General features: G+C 33.3%; 1 protein-coding gene across 5 annotated transcripts in view; it reads right to left on the bottom strand.

Annotated features, from left to right (window-relative positions):
- Positions 1-20,350, bottom strand: part of LOC127071575 (protein PALS1) — a 56,714-nt gene that overhangs the window by 29,671 nt on the left and 6,693 nt on the right. For 4 of the 5 annotated variants that reach the window (XM_051011361.1, XM_051011025.1, XM_051011120.1 and 1 more), the window contains 5 exons: positions 12,713-12,773; positions 11,940-12,021; positions 8,896-8,981; positions 8,288-8,450; positions 7,330-7,514 (listed from right to left, as the gene is read on the bottom strand). In XM_051011361.1, coding sequence (XP_050867318.1) covers positions 7,330-7,514; positions 8,288-8,450; positions 8,896-8,981; positions 11,940-12,021; positions 12,713-12,773 — 577 coding nt within the window. The remainder of the gene's footprint in view (positions 1-7,329; positions 7,515-8,287; positions 8,451-8,895; positions 8,982-11,939; positions 12,022-12,712; positions 12,774-20,350) is intronic. The other variant, XM_051011272.1, reaches the window with a different exon arrangement.

The following is a 20,350-nucleotide window of genomic DNA, read 5'->3' as shown; positions in this document are numbered from 1 at the left end:
ATCGATTTCCGTTTTTTAGTTTTTTATTTTTTGTTTCTCTAAAAATATATCTATCGGACATTTTTATAATTTCGTCGAATTAAGATTTACCGTTTTAAAATTAACGACATTATAAAAGGAATACGTTTTATTTATATTTAATTTTCCACTAACACATCATAACTAGAGCTCAGGTTAATCGTGTAATTTTGTTGAATTCTACTCATATTATATATTCATATTATGTTATAATTCATATTATATATATGTATATATCTGTGTATGTATGAAATTGCGTTTAAGTTCATTATTTAAACAAAGATATATATTATTCCTTCCGTTTGTTTCACAAGTATATCCAATTTCGGTAAAAATTTATTTCACTTAACAGGGTGTGCCATGGAATAAAAAAAATATATATGAATATACTATATATAATATTCGAATACTGGAATATTGGAACGCTCGACATTCTTTTTATAACAAACAATTTAAAATCTGCAAAATATTCAAACATTAAATTATTCGAACGACTTCAAGAGCTTAGCTTTTATTCGAATATTTTTCTTACTTTAAAAAAGGTTCTCCGAAAGTCTATTAATCCTCAAGAAATACGAACCCGAAATTAATTAAAAGCCGGAATGCTATCGTATAGAGAAGCATACAATCGAATAGTCGAATTTCAGCTCGGTGAAATAATATTGGACGGGTTGAAAACAATAAAGTGCCATATACAGAAGGAGAGAAAGAGAGAGAAAGAGAGAAAGAAAGAGAATCAGAGAGAAAGAGAGCTCCGTTTTCGGAGCGAACTCGATTTTACGAGCGTCGTTTCGCATATCGATTACTAATTTCAAACTGCACGTAAGTACGTACAACCTGCTGTGGCAATGGCCTGGTACTTCTGTCGTTGCCGACAAGGAAAACTATTGCAATCTTGCCGACTATATTTTGGTACGTTTGAACGTGTATAACACGCGTATAAACGTTCGTTTTCTTTCTCTCACGTGTGGTCACCAATAAAGCAAGTTACGATGTCCAGACGCAGTGTTTTGTCAGAGAACATGAGAAAAGGAAAGGCTGACTTCCTTAGAAAAGCAGAGCTTTTAAACGACAAAGGGATCGCATTAGAAATCGACGAACAGATGCCCCTCGTAAAACCTCCTTTATCTTACGTTCTTAAGTGGATGCCAGAAAGAAAAAAAGGAAGAAGGAAAAGGAGAATCTGGATGACGAGAAGAGAATTTATTCTCTTTTTTTTTCTTTTTTCTCGAAATGAAATTTTTTTCTTCTTAGTGTTGTACTTCGTTAGATAAAATGATAATTTTTTAATATAAATTAGTATAATTTTATGAGATTTTTTTTAAATAAATTGATAAGATTGTACATAATTGTATCTGGATTTTGTAGAAAGACAGAAGATCCTTGAATGACGTTAATAATTTGAAAAGATATTAGAACCCTCAAAATGGAGGTCTCTCTAGTGGCCACTTAAAAGCAAAGCAATTAAGTTGAGGCTGGATGGTGGTAACGAAAGTTTTCAATATTACAATCGTTAATTAAAGCATGCATGTAATTAAGTGTTATAAAGGTACATATGTATTAACTGCGAACAAACTTTGAAGCTGGTGCGATAACTTCCTCTCTTTTTCTTTCTCCCAAGACAATACGTCTTTAGAAGAATCCAACAAAGTACATAACCGACGGATCGTTAAATAACAAGATCAAATCATTATCTTTCGACTCGTCATCTAAAAATACAAACGCGTTATATAAAGTCGGACTACGGGATCGTTATCGCGACTAAAATCACATCGAATGAATTGCAAAAAATAAAGAGAAGAAGATGTCGAAAATATGAAGAATGAAGAAAGAGAAAAACGTAAAACGGTCGAACTAAAAGTAGAAGCCGGGTTAGTCGATAAATCGAAGGTCGATTGGCGAGTATTGGAGTTGATAGCGTGAATAAAGGATTAACTTTGTAATAAAGAAAGTGTTATTGGTTAAATGGTCAAAAAATTCAATGTTAAATCAAATAAGTAAACGATGTTTAAATACGAGTACAATTATTCCCTATAAAAAAATAGAAGAAAACTCATTTTAAACAGAAAACATATAGAGTGTACATAAAATAAGAGCAAATAGTCCCCAATTTTTCAGATATATTGTTAGTCTTTGAATTTATTAGATAAACATTGTTATACGCCAAAATAGCAGAAGGATAAGTCCTAAACGATAGGAATTAGATCATGAAAAAATACAACGTTACTTTCAATAAGTATAAAATGTTTAGATAGGAATATAATTACCACCGAACACGAATCATCCTCATCTTGAAAAAAATAAGAAAAAAGAAATTTTAAACATAATTAAACGTATATATTGTGTGTATGTATATATATAAAATAAGACACCGTACAGTCCCTAAAATTTCCAGCTATATCTCTAGACCTTGAACTTTCAAAATAAACATCGTTACCTGCAAAAGTTCGAGAGGGGTAGTTCAAAACGATGGGAAAAGCACATCCAGAAGGCTCGGCAAGGATTGCAATCTTGGTTGAGGTCGAGTCTTCTTACTGTGCCACTCATCGTTTCCATTTTTTCTCTTTTTCTCACTCGCACACATAAACGCGTTCGTTCATTTACCACGTGTTAGTCGTGGGTGTGAATCGTACACGAATCGATCAGAAATTATCGATAACGGAGGGGCAAAGAAAACGTGGTAGAGTATACATCAGGCTAACGGGTGAAAATGTTGACACGACCAGAAGGCGCCACGCATGAGAACTGGTGCTCGGAATGTACTTTATCTCTTTGCCTGGCACCTGATATCGAAGGCTTATCTCTCTTTCACTCCCTCTCTTTCTCTTTTCCTCTTTTATCCGCAGGTCTCGTTCTTGCGAAGCCAGCAAACACACGGACCATCCTGCTATCTGTATTACACCTATCCGATATCACACGACTTTACAACGTCACAATGTTCACTCATGATTACGTTTACACGAACTCGTTTAGGTACACTAGAGAAAAAAAGTAGCGCATTTAAAAAATTGTTTTTTTTCGACAATACCTTTCTAACGAATACGATGAAACAAAAGAGCAAACGTCATCATACGAGCTTGTTATTTTCGAATATTAAAAAAAAAGCAAGATAGGAATGAAAGTAACATTAATTAGCAGATTAATTATGTTAACTAGAGAATAGCAAGTTAATAACGTATTTTGTTTATATACGATCCAATTGGTGAAAGAATATATATGTGTAAACACATATATATACATACACATATATATATACATATATATAAATATATATATATATATATATATATATATATATATATATAAACACATTGTAGATACATGTTATAGTATACGTATATAGATACACGTTCATAATTCAATTTGGTTTATCGAAGCAAACGTTAAATAAAACATTTTGAAAACGCACGAGTTCATTACTATCAACATCGAAACATACCGAAGAGCATCTGTTCGCTTTACGCCCCTTTTATCATGAACAAATGTCACTGTATTATTACGACCAACTCTATTTACATGCGTGACGATGAAACTTATCAAAAAGTATATACGTACATAAATGATTTTATCAACATTTTATCGTTACCTCTACTTACGTTCGTATCGAAAGTAAAAGTTAATAGTACGTGAATAAACGCACACATCCCTAGTCTATTTAGGTATATATACTTACTTAGGTTCGTATAATCGAGCAATATCTTCTCGGGTGATATCGTTCGAGAAGCTAATTTATGAGGTCATCTCGATAAGCACGTGATCCGCAACCGAGTTGATGCTGATCGGAGTTTTGTTTATTGTCTATTTATATTCGCTATCAAAGTGGTACGTATACGTATGTAGTACGTAACTTGCTTGGAAACCATATAAAGTATACACACCTATAGTTACATATACACGTATATTTACGCGATGAAAGAAAGACTGTGAGTACACGTAAGGCCCCGCATACCGTGCGTGCGATCACACGCGCGATAGACAACCCCTTCGGTGAGTCATCCGCGGCAAATAAAACAAAGAAGTCGATCGGTTCTCTTAAGGCTATATATATGTGTGTATGTATATATGTATCTATGTATGATGTACGTATATACGTACATATGAATGTACGTACGTACGTATGAATGTACTTATATATGCACTACCTACACTGTACCTTTTCTAATACTCTATCGTATCTTTTAAAAATTTTATCTTACCAAACGAATGAAGTATTTTCGTTGGGAGATTTGTGTATTTTATTTTCAACATCGAAGTCGACTATATTCTAGCGATCGTACGATATTTATTATCACGAACGCGGTTAGCAAACGTTAGGAAGTAAAGAGTAAAACGACAAGTAATTGGATCGCACGCTGATAAACGTCGATTCATTGTTCTTTTTTTACTCAGATAACAATTGTCAATCTATTTGCGAGAATTATAGGGAAATTAGTATATGTTTGTATATGTGTTTATACTCGTTCATAAACGAGTTCTATAAACTGCGCGAAACGTATGTAGATACACTGTTATGGCAATTTTCTTTTTTTTTATATTCGAAACTAGTTTACTTTTCACTTCCACATTCCAAATTCATGTTTTGCCTTTGCTATCGTTATTCGCCTCCTTCCTTGCACGATTTCTCGTCCATTATTGGAATACCGTAAATACATAGAGTAACTATATCGTGGTACACTCGAATGAGTTAGCCTTTGGGCTTGACGATGATACCCGATGTAGTTTATCGATTCGGAAATACATAGTAAGATAATCGATGATGGGATCAGTGACCGTATGGATAATCGAAAGTGCGCTTGCCGCCAACACTATGTATGTGTATTCGAAAGTGCGTTCTATACTTGGATAATCGAGATTCTAAGGAGCGAGGAATTCATGTATGTAGCGCGTTCGTGGGAGTATCACGGACGTTACAAGGCGACTCTTCTCGACTGACGACAGGAAATTGTGTTGTTGTATTTTATTTAATGAGCCGATCGTTAATAATTAAAAAAATTATATATATATAGATATAGATAATGTAATTATTAATGATCCAATATATATGTACATATCAATAACGGGAAACGATAAAATATCTTTAATGAGCAAAGCTATAATCAAATTTGTATAATATTTATAAATGTCGAATAACACTGATTTTATTTGTAGTAATCACAATAGGACAATCAGAATGTATTGCATTTGTTGTGATTCCTTTCATAATTTTTTTATTCGCGTAAAATCCAATTCTATTTAAAGAAATATTAATAATCTTACTATTCGTAAAAATATTAAGATTAATTAAGGTAAAAAATTAAGATAAAATTAAGACAAATTTCGGATAAATGTTCTTAATTCTACAGTATTATATACATAAACGCGTCTGCTATATATATGTCTATATGTATAGAATTTCTAATTTCCAAAAGACGAGAACAATTTTAATTATTCGATAATTAGTAATAATCTTTTATAATTATTTCATCGTATACGCGAATTATATTAAAATGAAAAAAGGAGCGTCTTGAAAAATATTTTTCAAGAGAAGAAAAATGGAAAAGAATTTTTCTACGTTCAGAATTTTTCTACGTTCGAGTAGATTAGGAAGGGAACCTTGAGTTGCTTGGATAAATACGACGAATTTTATTTCATCAACGGTAGGGACGGTCTCTTCCGGTCGTCAGGTGGACGTCCCTGTGGTCGGTGAAGCGACAGGAAACGCAGGTGCAACAACGGCCGCCACTGAATTTACTCTACCTGAGAGCCAGTTCAAAGATGTAAACGCTCGTCGTTCGTTCCATTTCTCCTTTATACAGTCCGTACACGTCATAGACCATAAAATTCGAGGAACTTTGGGGTAAGGGAGCGTAGCACGATGTCAGGTAGACGTACGCAACACAACACGCGCACAAACACATACACATATTCGAAGTTAATATAGTATCGCTAGATAGATCTCGCTTTTAAGGTTTTCCCTGTGTGAACTGATGACGTTACCTCCATTCATAAGATTCACTATACCAAAGGGGAGTGCCGCCTGGAATTTTTTTTTTTCGGTCGATTCCTAAAGTCCGTTTTACTCTCGTCGAAGGCGAAAGTCATCCGCAATCCTACGTACACGTCATGCCAAAAGCATTATTTCTTCTTCTTTTTTTTTTTCTTTCCTTATCCGATCAATCGAGAACTCGTTCGTTTCGTTTCATTCGATCGATCATGTCTGACCTTACGATTCGATGTTTTTTGATTTGTTATCGAGAACCGAGAAAATTTCAAATTAGAAAAACGATTGGAGATATTCTACGAAATTTTCACAAAAATGTTTCCGAGACTAATTGAAAGTTGCATTCCTTCAGAATACCATCGGGGAAAGCAACTATGTGTAATATAGAGATAATAAAGATTCCTAATGATTTCTACAATCTCCTTTCACGATTTCGAGAACGGGCGAAGAAGTTCTTTTGGAACAAAATGGTAGATGATAAAGAAAATTGCTTTTTGTCGGAGAAGACGGAGGCGTGTTCTCCTTAGAAGCTATAACATACCTAACGGGAACGCCAACGTGTATAGTACGTCGTTTAATGTAATTCTAATTGACTTGGCCAAGTTCATTTAACTTGACCATACTGTTGCAGATTCATGGCGAATATCTTCGATAAAATAATAGATTTTACAAAAGCCAATAACTCGATTAACATTACTTCGATTTGTTTCCTAATAACATATTGATAAATTCTTTGGAAAGTTTGATATAGCAATATTGGCGTCTTCTCGAATACATTTTTTGAATCATTTAAAAATATTCTTGAAATATTCTTTATCTTTATTCGATAAAACGAAATTCGATTCGAAAATATTAAATCTAACGTACAATCATAATGATTAGTTCGGATGTGTGAAATTGATTTTTCTCCGAAAGATGAACACTGTTTTACCTCAGATCGATTACTCGGCAGGTGAACGAAACGGTTGAGCAGCGCCATCTGACGTCCGATGAGTAAAAAGTCGTTTTTTTCATGGACGGTAAAGAAGGAAGAGAAAGAAAGAAAGGAAGAGTGAAAATTAGGCGAAGATTTCAACGCGTGGCGCGCATACCACGATGTTCAATGATTTTATAAATAATCACAATTTTGATGACAAATATAAGATATCCGACGTATAACATGAGACCTCATTGCATTGATTTCTCTGCTTAAATCATGTAACCTAACGTTCGAGTCAATTTTTCGTTTCGTTTGTGTATCGGTCATCGTATCAACCAATCACGGAAGAGGAGAGACGTGTGTACTGCACGAAACGTAAGCTGTCGCCATTAAGAGAAATAATTTGACTAACCTGTAAATTGCTTCGCGTTCGTCCGGTGGATTAAGAAAATTGCCGTCGTTCACCGCTGAAGACGTCGATCCTCGCGGCGACCTCGGGCCGCCCTCCGGTTCTCCAATCAGGACCTCTGTCCGGCCATTTTGGAAGGGACTGCTAGCACGGCGTTCCCCTACCTTGTTGCTGGTCTGCACTGGTTGCTGCGAAGTGATAGATTCGATCAGTATCGTATACCGTGAGTACTTCGATCATACTAATCATATTGATCTTGCGTGATCGATCATTTGAAATATTTTACATAGTATAATTATATAATCATTTATATACGATTTTATTTCTATTGATTTCTTCTACAGAAGACTATTACCCTCGTTAATCCTATTTCTCACTTACATTTTACAAGTAATTTTACAAATAATTTTCTAAACATTTCTATAGACAAATACATGTTTCGAATAAAATATTTTATCTTTATATTATAAATAAGCATAATTTTTTTCAACGGATAAACAGACTATTTATCTTTTTATTATATCGGTTCTTATTTATTCGCAAAATTTTTTCTTTTTTTTTTTTTTTAATTAATAATATTCTAACATCTTCATTAATGTCGTTAGAAGTTGCACGCAAGTTTTGCCATCGAGATTTCCAATAAATAGATAGACGAAGATAAATGTGTAGTCATTACTTTTAAATGCAAAAACATTTTGTTAATACGTCAGCGTATTTACATATGTATAAGTCATGATATTTCTTTTTTTTCCATTATATTGAAATACGATGTATCTATCAGCCGATATCTCTATCGAGGAATCACGATAAATCAAGGACACGTGTCTATTGAAAAAGAAAGAATCGATATACTTATACATATGTATGTTGTTATTACAACGTAATTATATGTTGCGATTTATAAACTGAATGTTCGTTCTATCATGATTTTATTTAAATTATTGAGGAATCTGAAACTGACCAAAAGATTTGTTTCATCCGATGAGGTTTGTTGCTTTTCCAAAACGTCCTTTCGTTCCTGCAAAGTTTTTCCTTCTCGCGTATCCTGACCGTCCTTGGTCAATCCTTTAGGAATCGTACCGTTACTGAGTTTTGTGAAGAAGGCGTTCGTATTACGTACATCCCTATAATAAAGATAAATAAATAAATAAATAAATAAATAAAACATTTGATACGAACTACTCATGTCAGTTTAAATAATAAAACATTGTCAGAACATATTTCAAAGTCGACCAGGCATAACTACATATGAACACATGAATATAGAGTGGACTTTGAAAGAAGGTGATACTATGTACGTCCACAAAGCGGAATATGAAAATGAAAAAGCTATGAGGTGTCACACAAAAGACAATTTATATCAAAATAATGGCATTCTAGATATAATTATTTTGTAAAAATGAGAACAGCAAACGTCAAGAATCGAATAGTTTCATTAAAAGATCACTCAAAGGTATCCTTCGAAGTAAAAATCCAGGCTACTCTCACTCAGCTTAAAGGATAAAACCAGGAGAAAACTTTCTTCGTTTCGCAAAGAATTTAAGACGGTCAATCTCGAGAAGTACTCACTCATCCGCAAGGGTCACGGTGACCTGATTACTCGTTACATCTTTTCTCGTGCTCTCCTCGCTCGTGGATGCACCGGTCTCGTTTATCTGCGGAATTAAAATAGTCCGTTATGAATAATTTATCATTTTCGTGAGAAAGGAGAGAGAAATAGGAAGAGAAAGAGAAAGAGAAAGAGAAAGAGAAAGAGAAAGAGAAAGAGAAAGAGAAAGAAAGTAAGAGAAACGGATGACGATAGTGATACGAAACTACGATAACTTTTAAATATTGATCATTCGAAGACATTTAATGAGCGTTATTAACGTACTTACAAACACAAGTATATATACGTATGCCACGGGGGGAGCCAGTAACCCCTATGTGGCGCGTCCATATATACATACGTACATACGTAGATACATACATATATACATATATACATATATACATAAATATATATATAAATATATATATATATATATATATGCATATAAATATATGCATATTTACTAAAGAAAAACCGCAGCAAAGTATAATAGTTGAAAGCAAGGAAAAAAATAAAAATCCTGGAACGTAATAGTCGATGGTAGGTCGCTTAGCCTCGAGCAAAGCGCAACGGCTTTGTAATCGTAATTACAACTCGACGCAAGCAGCACGTTCGCATATTCACCTTCGCATTCCATGTTTCATAGGCGACTCTACTTACAAAACGGTCGAGTGTCGATAAATTTCTTTTTTATTTTTTTCTTTTTTTTTTAATGACGGTGATCGCACCTCCTATAGCTTCGTTTGTGACGTTCGACGTTAAGAAAGAAAACGGGGATTGATCGTTGGGCCGATAAACCATGTATGTATGTATGTTGTATGAATGTATGTATGTATGTATGTATGTATGTATGTATATGTATGTATACATGTATTTACGTATATACATTGTCACCATATATAAATTTATCTCGACGTTGCTGTATTGGGTCTACAAGACGAAATTCATGTTCCATAGCATGGGCAAGAGTGCACATACATAATATATATATATATATATATATATATATATATATATATACATATATATATATATACACACACACACGTATATATATATATACACATGTATGTACACAGTCGTATGACGTGTGCAAAAGCATACCTGTTTTTCCGATACGTCAATACGATCGATCGTCTATGCTTTCTACGCTAACGCATTATACTTTATAGTTGGAAAGTTTTTCTCTCATAACCTACCACGATGTTGTTTCTTTTTTTCATTTTTCATTTTGTTTATATATATTTCATACACCTTTCTACACGTTCTACATTAAGATATTTGTGGTGAAAATTCAAACAAAATTCATAACTTAACACCCACTTGATCGATTAACTTCAAATTTTCTGTACATTTTCAGTGCACATATCCTTGTAACTTGTACCAGAATTAATCCAAAATTTTTTCTTTTTTTCTTTATTTCTTTTTTAATCTGTCATTTTTTCAATTATCATCTTTCTCCTTTCATTTTGATATCTGCTATAGTTAAACTAGTCTTAATTAAAAATCATTGTAAATTTTTTTTATTTCAAATGAGAGAAACAATTGAAATCACATGAGTCGTGGGAAGACTTTATTTGTAGCGAATGCGCTGTTATAAACTTTAATTATTAACACAAAATTAAATATGGATAAGTACTTGTATAAAACAAATTTTAATGTAAAAAGTTGTATAGCTGTTTTATAACAAAATACCAAAAATTATTTTTAAAAGACGTAAGTATAATATATAAAAACATTTTCAAATTATTACAATTTGATTTTAGATTAGAAAATTCATTCAAAATTTCTCCCTCAGATGACATCTCTTCTTTATTATGTTCTATAGTACTGATTCGTTTTCTTTGATAGATGTAGGTTCAAGAGGAAGAAACAAATCTAGAGTTTTATTATTCAAAAACGGCATCGTTTTCTTTCTTCTAGTTACTCTTATTACAAAAGATATAAGGGAGTCAGAATTAAGCAAAAGTCTATTAATGATATCCGTGTTACATGATTCGCTGGAAAATTTTTTCACGTAGCTTTGCTCGTACAAGGTTTATTTCTCATTTTTGCTGCCTTCTGAGAATTGTCCAATCAGCCAAATTTTCAACCATTTCAGTAGTCCATGAATTAATATTTTATGAACTGTGGAATTTAAAAATGTCACGACACAATCGCACATATATTTCTGCAGTATATACTGCAAATTGTTGTGTATCGACCATTTGATATGACTTCCGCTATTACTTTAACTCAATATATCAATTGTGCGTCAACTATATCATAATCAGTGTCAATAAATTAAATCGTTCCACTTCTTACCTAAATTAGCTATAAAACTTCAGTTCGGATGAATCCGGGACAGAATTTTGTTGCATTGCGTTCACAAAACTTTACAAAATGTAATGATATAAACATAAGCATGAGATATTATAAGATACTTTAACAAAATCGTTAATTAAATCTTAGAATTGTAAAAAGAATGATCGAATTTATTATTTTCAAATATTAATATATATATATGATAAAAATATAAACCTGTTGGAAAATGAATATACATTCCATATAATAAAAATGTACATATCTTTTCGGAACATATAAAAATCGCCGATAAACGTACAATGTTTCATAGAATTTTTGACATGGTTTATTGCTTCGAGAGTATACAAATGAAAAGAAAAAAAAAAAATTTGGTACATTGTTCCTCGCACATTCAATAATCTCGAATAGTTGAAATTGTGAAGCTTACGCAAAATTTTTGAAATAAATTTTGTATGGCTTTTCGCTGTGGAAACCTATGTGTCGTTACAAACGTCGCTGCGAATACTGTGCACGTCGTCGTAAAAACACGAGCTAGTACGAGTATATTTTTCTTTCTTTCTCTTTCTCTCTCTTCTTTTTTGATTTTTACGTTTACATAAATAAGCTTCATGCATAAATAACATATTTCTCAATGTACGATTCTCATTACAGTGTCAAAAAGTGAAACTCGTTAATATCGTGAAAGATATAAAAATCTCGTTGAAAGGGATCCACCTACCTGATGATCTAATATGGCTTCGATATCCCGTAACTGGATGCTCCTCAGGGCAGCGAGCTCTTTCAACCTTTCTCTTACGCCTCTGCGAAAAGATACGTTAGTATTAGTGTGTTTACGTTCTTACACATTCGTTTTATACAGTTAAGATTTTATACGGTAAGAAGTTTACAAGGACGAATAGTTTGACGTTACATATTATTATATCGTACGATTTATCGGCATATTTTAATCGATAGAGTTTTTTGTATCTTTTTTCACTTTTTTTTTTTTCTTATGTAAGGAGTCTTGTTAATAGCTAATAACCTAATAAATAAATAGGTTATCGGTGAGTTTACAATAACTTATATATTGATTTAATGTAATATGTAGTTTATAGGGAATAGCAAATGAAAGTCCTTGGATATATCCATGATATTTAAATTAAATCATCTTAACCCATAAATGCGTTGTTTCGGAATCATAATATGTTAATGTTTAATGTTGTCCAATGTGCAATGTTACATATGCAACGATGTACTTTTTCATTACATATATTTCAATGATATTTTAGTAATGTAAATTTTTCATTATATCTATAATATTTACTTAATAATGTTTTTGTTTCTAGAAATTTTTCAAAAAATAAATCATTCATTAACCGGTTAATAAAGTTTTTCATTGAAATAGTAACGAATTTCGAATTTTATTATTTCGCAAACTTTAATTCTATATTTTCGTTTCAATTTTATCATTTTTATTATATAATTAATTTAAATATATATGAAATATTTTACCTTTCGACAGCGATAACCCAACCGTCTCGTATCCGTACAGCATTTGGTCCATCCAGCTCTTCTAGCAAGAATTCAACAAGTTAATTACAGCGAGAACACCCTGTATTACGTTTTATCGCGTTGCGCGGATAATTAATTGCGCGTAACGAACTACCGGGTACGTTGATAAATCGGTTAACAAACGATATTCATTTCTTAAATAAATTTGTAAATAAATGTAAATGAGCGAATTTAGGTGATTCGATTGGGTAATTATTCGAACTTTGAAAGTGTCCGACGATAAAAGAAAAATAGTTGGCATAGGATGTGCCAACGAGCTACTATTAATAGTTACACGATCGACGAAACGAAAGCATCGATTCGATCGATGCCGATTACTCTTTTTACGATCGAAGCGTTTTTCAAGGGGTTGCATGCTCTTTTTATTCAATAATAATAATTTTCTCGTAAGAGAATTTCGAATAAAAATCGGAAAAATGTTTGGATCAGGTGAGAATGAAAAGAAAGAAGAAAAAAAGGAAAAGAAAAGAAACGATAGAAATCTACTTTGTACCGTTTTTCATAAAAAACGACTCATCGTCGGCATCCTCGTCGTCGATAAACTTAATGCTAGATAAATCGAAGTATCTTGCTAGATCGTTGCTCTCTTCGGCACAATTGTCGGACGAGGAGGATGGTACAAGCTTCGAAACGTCGTCGAGAGTGGAATCGTTCGCGATATTCGATCGATTATCGCTGTGCGAACGAGAACAGCCGCAAAAAACGAATTTGCGAAAGAACTTTGACATTTCGAAGGGTAGAGAAGAAGAGTAGTGAAAAAGAGGGTCAAACTATCGTACAAAAGCAATCCTTCTCGAAGATTAGACTTTCTTTTTGATTAGCATAGAACGTTCACGTGAACACTTTTATGTCTTTATCTCTCACAGCTTTTATTTCCACTCAAAGTTTCCTCTTTATCGTGACTTTTATGAAATCCTCACGAACCAAGCCCTTTTCTCTCTTCCTTTTTCTCTTAAAACACTCGACTTGAGAAGTTTCGAAATATTTTATTGTATCTCGAGAAAAATGATTGGACGATTCGGTTAAAATAGGAGATTAGTGACAAACAAACAACTTTTATCTTTTTTACCCGATTTCCTTATTCTTTCCGTTTCTATTAGTTTTGTTTTAAAAAAACATTTGACACGATCGATCGAAGTCAAATGAACATACGTTAATATCTACATAAAGTCATCATAACAACATGCGTCGAGTATAACCCCAATAAAGATTTCTAGCAAGTAGAGCGAATTAATTTCTCGCGAAACGACCTGACTACCGACATCGGAACTGCCTCCTCTTTGTTCTCCTCCCTTTCGAGACGCTTTTACAGTGCTCTGTAGTACGCGCTAATAAAATTGCACCGTCGTTCCTCGGCAATGGATTCAAGGTCACAACGATTATTCCTTCTTCTTCTTCTTCTCGAGTGTGAAGAAAATAACCATGTACACGACGTATTTTCATTCCCATCACATTAAACGACCGCTATTCGTCGTTGAACTAACGCTGTCCGTCACCATTAAAAAAAAAAAAAACAAAAACAAAAACAAAAAATCTGGAGTCACCAGAAGGAAGACAATGAGAACGAGAGAGAAAGAGATAGATAAAGAGAGAGAAGAGAGAGAGATGGAGCATGTAGAAGTAAGAGAGAGAGAGAGAGAGAGAGAGAGAGAGAGAGAGAGAGAGAGAGAGAGAGAGGCACACTTCAATTGTATTTCGTTTTCTTGCAGAGGATACTCGAAAAAGCTCTTTTCCACAAGTTAGACAGGGACAGTGAAAGAGCTACGCGAGATGATAAAACTTGAGAGTGCAGAGAAAAAAGGATGGAGAGAGAGAAAACAGTCCCTTTGGAGTATCGTTCTTTCTCTTTCTCTCTCTTTCTCTTTCTCTTTCTCTTTCTCTTTCTGTCCGTCTGTCGAGGTAAGCACGGATGTAGCTCGGTAGCAGCAGTCGTCTCCGCACGTGTCACGAGACTAGAAAATAAACTCTTCGCTGGCGGAGAGGCGAAGCTCGAAGAGGAAGGCATACGTCCGAGAGCGCTTTCGAAGCGCGTCGCATACACGAAACACGGTTTATATTTGGAACTAGTCGCTGGCATAGCCGATAAAAATTAACCACCAACGAACGCCAGTTCAACGTACCTAACGCAATCATTCGTTTTTCGGTTCGATTTTTATGCACTTATGTGGTCCACTCGATCATGGCTATAATCTATAACATCGAAGTAAGAATTTTTCGAAGATCAGGTTTGTAAAATTTTCTTTCTAATCGTTAGTTATTTCTGTTGATCCTTCGTGCAATCGTAGGTACGATCTATTATGTTTTCTTTAGACCTCTATAACAGAGTTTCTCAACCTATGGGCTATGTTAAATTTTTAATGAACAGTAATAATGATTACTAACTTGGGACAAAGCATTTAAAAACGAGAAAACTGATTAATTTATAAGATATTTACAGAATCTTCTCGTAAATTGTTCAGTATCAGTCGTATCTTTGAAATAATATACAGTGATTCTAGTATACCAGATTCTTATAAATTGTGTTTATATACATTACAAATAAATGTATTGAACTTTACGGCAGAAAGGTTGAGAAACTATTCCATAATATCATGTAACTTGTTTCATTCATGTATACATATTTTTTTAGTATCATTTTATTCGTTCCCCTTAAATTAATATGGAAAAATTAATGTTCGCTAATTACAAATTGGATTAAAAAAAATCTGCAATATTGAATTGCATATTTTTGAATCATACTTTATTATCGTTCTATTTTTCTATTATGGTAAGATAAATCAAAGGTAAAAATTAGAATGTCCTAATCGATCTTAAAGTTCCAACCAACTTTATTCAGTCGAGTAGCCGCTATCGGTCTCTCACTCGAAATGCAAATCTAGTGGTCCCGATAGTTACACGACTATCCTATTAAAAAGTTTTAATTCACTCGACGAATACGTTGCCTATCGCTTTGTCAAAGTAGTAACGATCGAACAGTATCGTATTAGATGTGGTTTCCTTCTTGGTCGCAAGAGTAACGCAAGGAAATCTTAATGTTGTCGAAGTTGTTTGAAATAAAGAGGAAGGAAAGAAGAAGAATAAAAAAAAGAAAAAGAAGAAGAAGAAGATGAAGAAAAAAAGGAAGATGGTTAAGTATAGAGTCGTCACTGGACTGACCTGGTCCCGCTACACGCGAGACTTCGATCATACGAATAGAATCATTGCTTGATGCGCGAGAAGACGAAAACCAGTTTTCTAACTGTATAAGTCTTTACTACAGATACATATGTATCTATACATATGTATATATGTACACACATACACACACATATATATATGTATACACATATGTATAAGTACATGTTTGTATGTACGTCAAGAGTCTAGATATGGAGCACTCTTCACTGAATCATTACGAACATCTCCGTTTTCTTTTTCTCGAAATTTTCACTTATAAAAATTCACGCCGATTTTGTTGGAGTCTCTTTGAAATCAGAACGTGGAAAAAGAAATCGTTTTACTAAAACGTCACGTTTTCGTTCGTACGAATTCGTTTCGACGGATACACGCTGTGATATCGCACCCTAACGTACGGATATCCGCAGGATGTCAAATACCTATTATTTAAAAATCACGAGAATATGAGACGATCAGCTGGAAAAACAGTTATGTTGATGAATTGTACGAAATGTAACAGGAGTATTTCAACTATTTTAAACAGTTGAAATCGATTATTTAAAAAAAACATATTTATTGCATTTTTATTTTTTCTTCTTTCCTTTTGTTTATAAGTATAATATGTGTTTATTATATTTATTTATTTATTACACATCGAAATGACACAGAAGGAACATATAAAATATTTGGTTTTACATATTACAAATCATAAACATATATAAATATGCGGTATATATGTAAAAATAAATGTAAATGCATATTATACATTCTAATATGTATGAGAATTTTTTCTAAGTCGAAGTTTTGAGAATCGAATGAGCAAAATTCGAGAAATTCGAGAAAGACATAAAGATAGATAGATAGATAGATAGATAAATAGATAGATAGATAGATAGATAGATAGATAGATAGAGAGACAGAGAGAAAGACAAAGAGACATGCTTAACATTCGAACGTGACGATTATTCCAAGTGTCGAATATTCATACATAGAAAGTGCATTTCAAGGATCGTATGCGAAAGCGCTTGACTCCGTTTCGCTCTTCTCCCACTCCATCTCTCGTTTGTACGCATGCCTACGTCATTCTGTGACTCTTCGATTACAAATTTTGTACTGGAGATGTTTGCGTTCACGAAGGTATTGACACGAAAATAAACTTCGATGATGATTGATATTCTGTCCTTGTTTGAATGTTATTCGTTTCTTGTAATTTTTTTTCTTTTATTTTTCAAATAGAAATTTAATTTTATATAATGTTTGAAAGAGAAAGAATCATGGAACGTGAGTATGTCGTCTCGTTTGTTCTAATTCTTCGCAGATATATACTCGCGAACGTTTCACGTATGTGTAGCCTAATATCCGATTGTTTAGCCTACACGTCGGAGGTATGAATAATCGATGAATAATAATCAAAGCGTTAACAGTAAGCGATAATAGTAAAGTTGCAACGAAGGACGTTGTGTATTATCTCATAAAGGTGAATACATTAAACAGAGGATCGTTAAACACGACGGTAATGATATTACCATAGAAACTTCTAGGATATTTCATTAGTTTCGGAATTTCACTCTTACATCGTGTTCGTTTGTAAACAGCTGTGAGTCATTTAAAACAAAGAAACGCGTGGTGGCCATTCGATTGAACCGCAGAAACACAGTCGATGTTACGATTCTGGTAAAATTGAGTGTTTCGATTACCGTTATTAAAGTTTAACTTTCTCGGTTTTCAAGGTCATCCACTGTGACGAGCAAGAACAAAGTAGGAAGTCCTGAGAGATTCATCGTGCGATTAAGCGATCGATCACGGAGAAGCTTTTATTACGATCGAGTCTTGAAATGATGATTTAGAAAAAAAAGGAAAAGAAAGCGAAAGAAGTCTTCTCGAAAGTTTTCAAGCTTGCATTCCTCGAGGAAAAAAGATCGTACGTTTATTATATGACTGTACACACTCACTTGTTCGGTTCCGTTGAAGAATTACGTCCTATACGATCTAGGTAGCTGACTTTTCTATTACTATAATTTACTTTTTCCACGATGTCCCCTCTGCCGGTTCTTCCTCGCTACCGTTGAAAAATCCGTGACAAAAAAAATCGTTTTCCACGCTTCACCTTGGCACATTATCATATGAGAAATAGCGATGAAGATAAGAAAAGAAAATAAACACAAAAAATCGTCACTTTACAACTTCAGGATACACCCGAACCACAAGCACGGACACAGGATCGACACATAATGAAAGATACACGGAATATGTTCGTTCGTACGTTTTATATATGTACGTTTCTATGTGGATGTAACATCCGACGATGATCGTATACATGTGCACAGAATGCAGACGAAGAGAACGTTCCTCACTCGCAGCACCGTGACGAAACCTGCCGAGGATACCACCTTCCTACGCGTTTACTCTCGCTCGTCCTCGTACGAACAAATTATCGCTAAAACGTCGGTCAGTATCTTTTCCTTTTTCCTCGTTAACGCGATTCACCTTGTACATTATTCGTACAAATTTCGTTATCACTTACAAATCATTAACTCTTTATAGCGTTATATGTATAATTTTTAAGTCACGCATTCGTATATTCTTATTTCATTTTTTTATTTCAATTCTTTTCTCTTTTTCTTTTCGTTCGCCACAAATTAATTCCCAGTTTGTATCTGAAAATTAATGTTTCCTAAGTATAAGTTATGATGTATAAGTTTTGGATTACATCATTTTTATTTTTACACATAAAAACAAAAGTTGGGATCATAGAGAATGTAAACTCGTTGATCGAAGTAGAAACGTCCGTATGTTGTTTGCCGCTGCCATTTAAGAATTACGAAGTGTCTTTTATTCGACGAAGGATCGTAGGATACTTTTTCTTATTAAACAGACTAATCGATTATTGATTATTAATTATGGAATACAAAGCATGTAGCAGATAGACATGTAGATGTTTTTCAGAAAAATTTTGTTTTCCCCCATTTTTTTTTCATTTCGATTTCAGAACAATATACAAAGATTACGTATACGCGTTCCGCTGCGTATTCCGTAAATATTTTCGAGCGATTCGCTTCGGAAGCAAATGCAAGTCGATTTCCACTTGGTGGAATCGCGATCAGCTTTCTCGCCTTCGAATACTGCAGCGGCATCGGATTCCTTTGGATATAACGATGGTTTACACGTAAGGGATTCATCGTTATATGCCGATTTTTCGTTAACAATTACATAATAGAAAAAAATTGGGTAGAGAGAAAGAGAGAAAAGGAAGAGAAAAATTTTAGAAAAATTCGATGATAATATAAGAGACAGAGAGAGAGAGAGAGAGAGAGAGAGAGAGAGAGAGAGAGAGAGAGAGAGAGAATAAAATCTATCGTACTTGAAAAAATAAAAAAAAAATTTATTGAATTTGTTGTCGTGACGGTATGTGCCGTTAAATCTCGAACAAATAAAATGATTTTCGAAAAAGAGAGAGAGGGAGACGGAGAGAGAAAATACAAATTTATCGCTTTAAAAAAGCGTATCGTTACGCGAGCACGAATAGAATGGGATAAGCAAGTGTATAAATAATTTGAATTGAAGCGAAAAATAAATTGTGTCAAAATAAAAGTATCTAAATAGAAAGAGAAAAACGTAAGACTAGATATTTGATCCGAATGATACAATACACGAGTAAGGAAAAAAAAGTACCGATGACTTGTGAATATTCGTCATTTATATAAAGACTTCAACGATCGATCGATGAATAAGTAATGAAAATATCTAACTACCTGCTCTTTCCTTCCAACGATTTCTTAGAACGACTTAAAGATCAAAAGTCGTTCTAGCTCGTGATAAAATGAACGACTAGGGATTATATGTATACATGTATATATGCATGTATATATGCATATGTGCATGTATGTATGTATGTACGTATATATGTATATACATACGTATGCATGTGTGTATATATTGTGTTAGAGGATCTGGACGATGCTTATTTCACGTCACAAATATGAATTTTGTAGAATACATTTACGTAGCAGTGTAAGTATATATAGGCATGTGTAAGATCTGTTCGACTTTGTTGGAATGTTTAATCCATAAAAGCAAATTTTGTTTAAATATCATTCAAAAACATGACGACTGATATAATATTAGTTTTTTAGATATTTATATAGTATTATCAGTGATAAAAATAATTTGCATAACTTTCGTCTAATTTTAGAATAATGAATTGCCATTTTTTTCTTATAATTTTTTATTATGATAACTTTGAAGAATTAAAAAGTTTGAAGAATTAAAAATTTCGTTTGTCTCTCCATATTTTTCCGCGAAAATTTTTGCACTTTATATTGTTAAGTATTCGATCATTTCAAGTCCTTATTAATATTTTTCCTAATAATTATTGTGAGTTATATATTATTCATTTCCTTTTTTTTGAGTAAGTAAACGACA

Source organism: Vespula vulgaris, chromosome 1 (genome assembly GCF_905475345.1).
Source record: "Vespula vulgaris chromosome 1, iyVesVulg1.1, whole genome shotgun sequence".
Lineage (NCBI taxonomy): Eukaryota > Metazoa > Arthropoda > Insecta > Hymenoptera > Vespidae > Vespula > Vespula vulgaris.
This window is presented reverse-complemented; position numbering and strand designations above follow the sequence as displayed.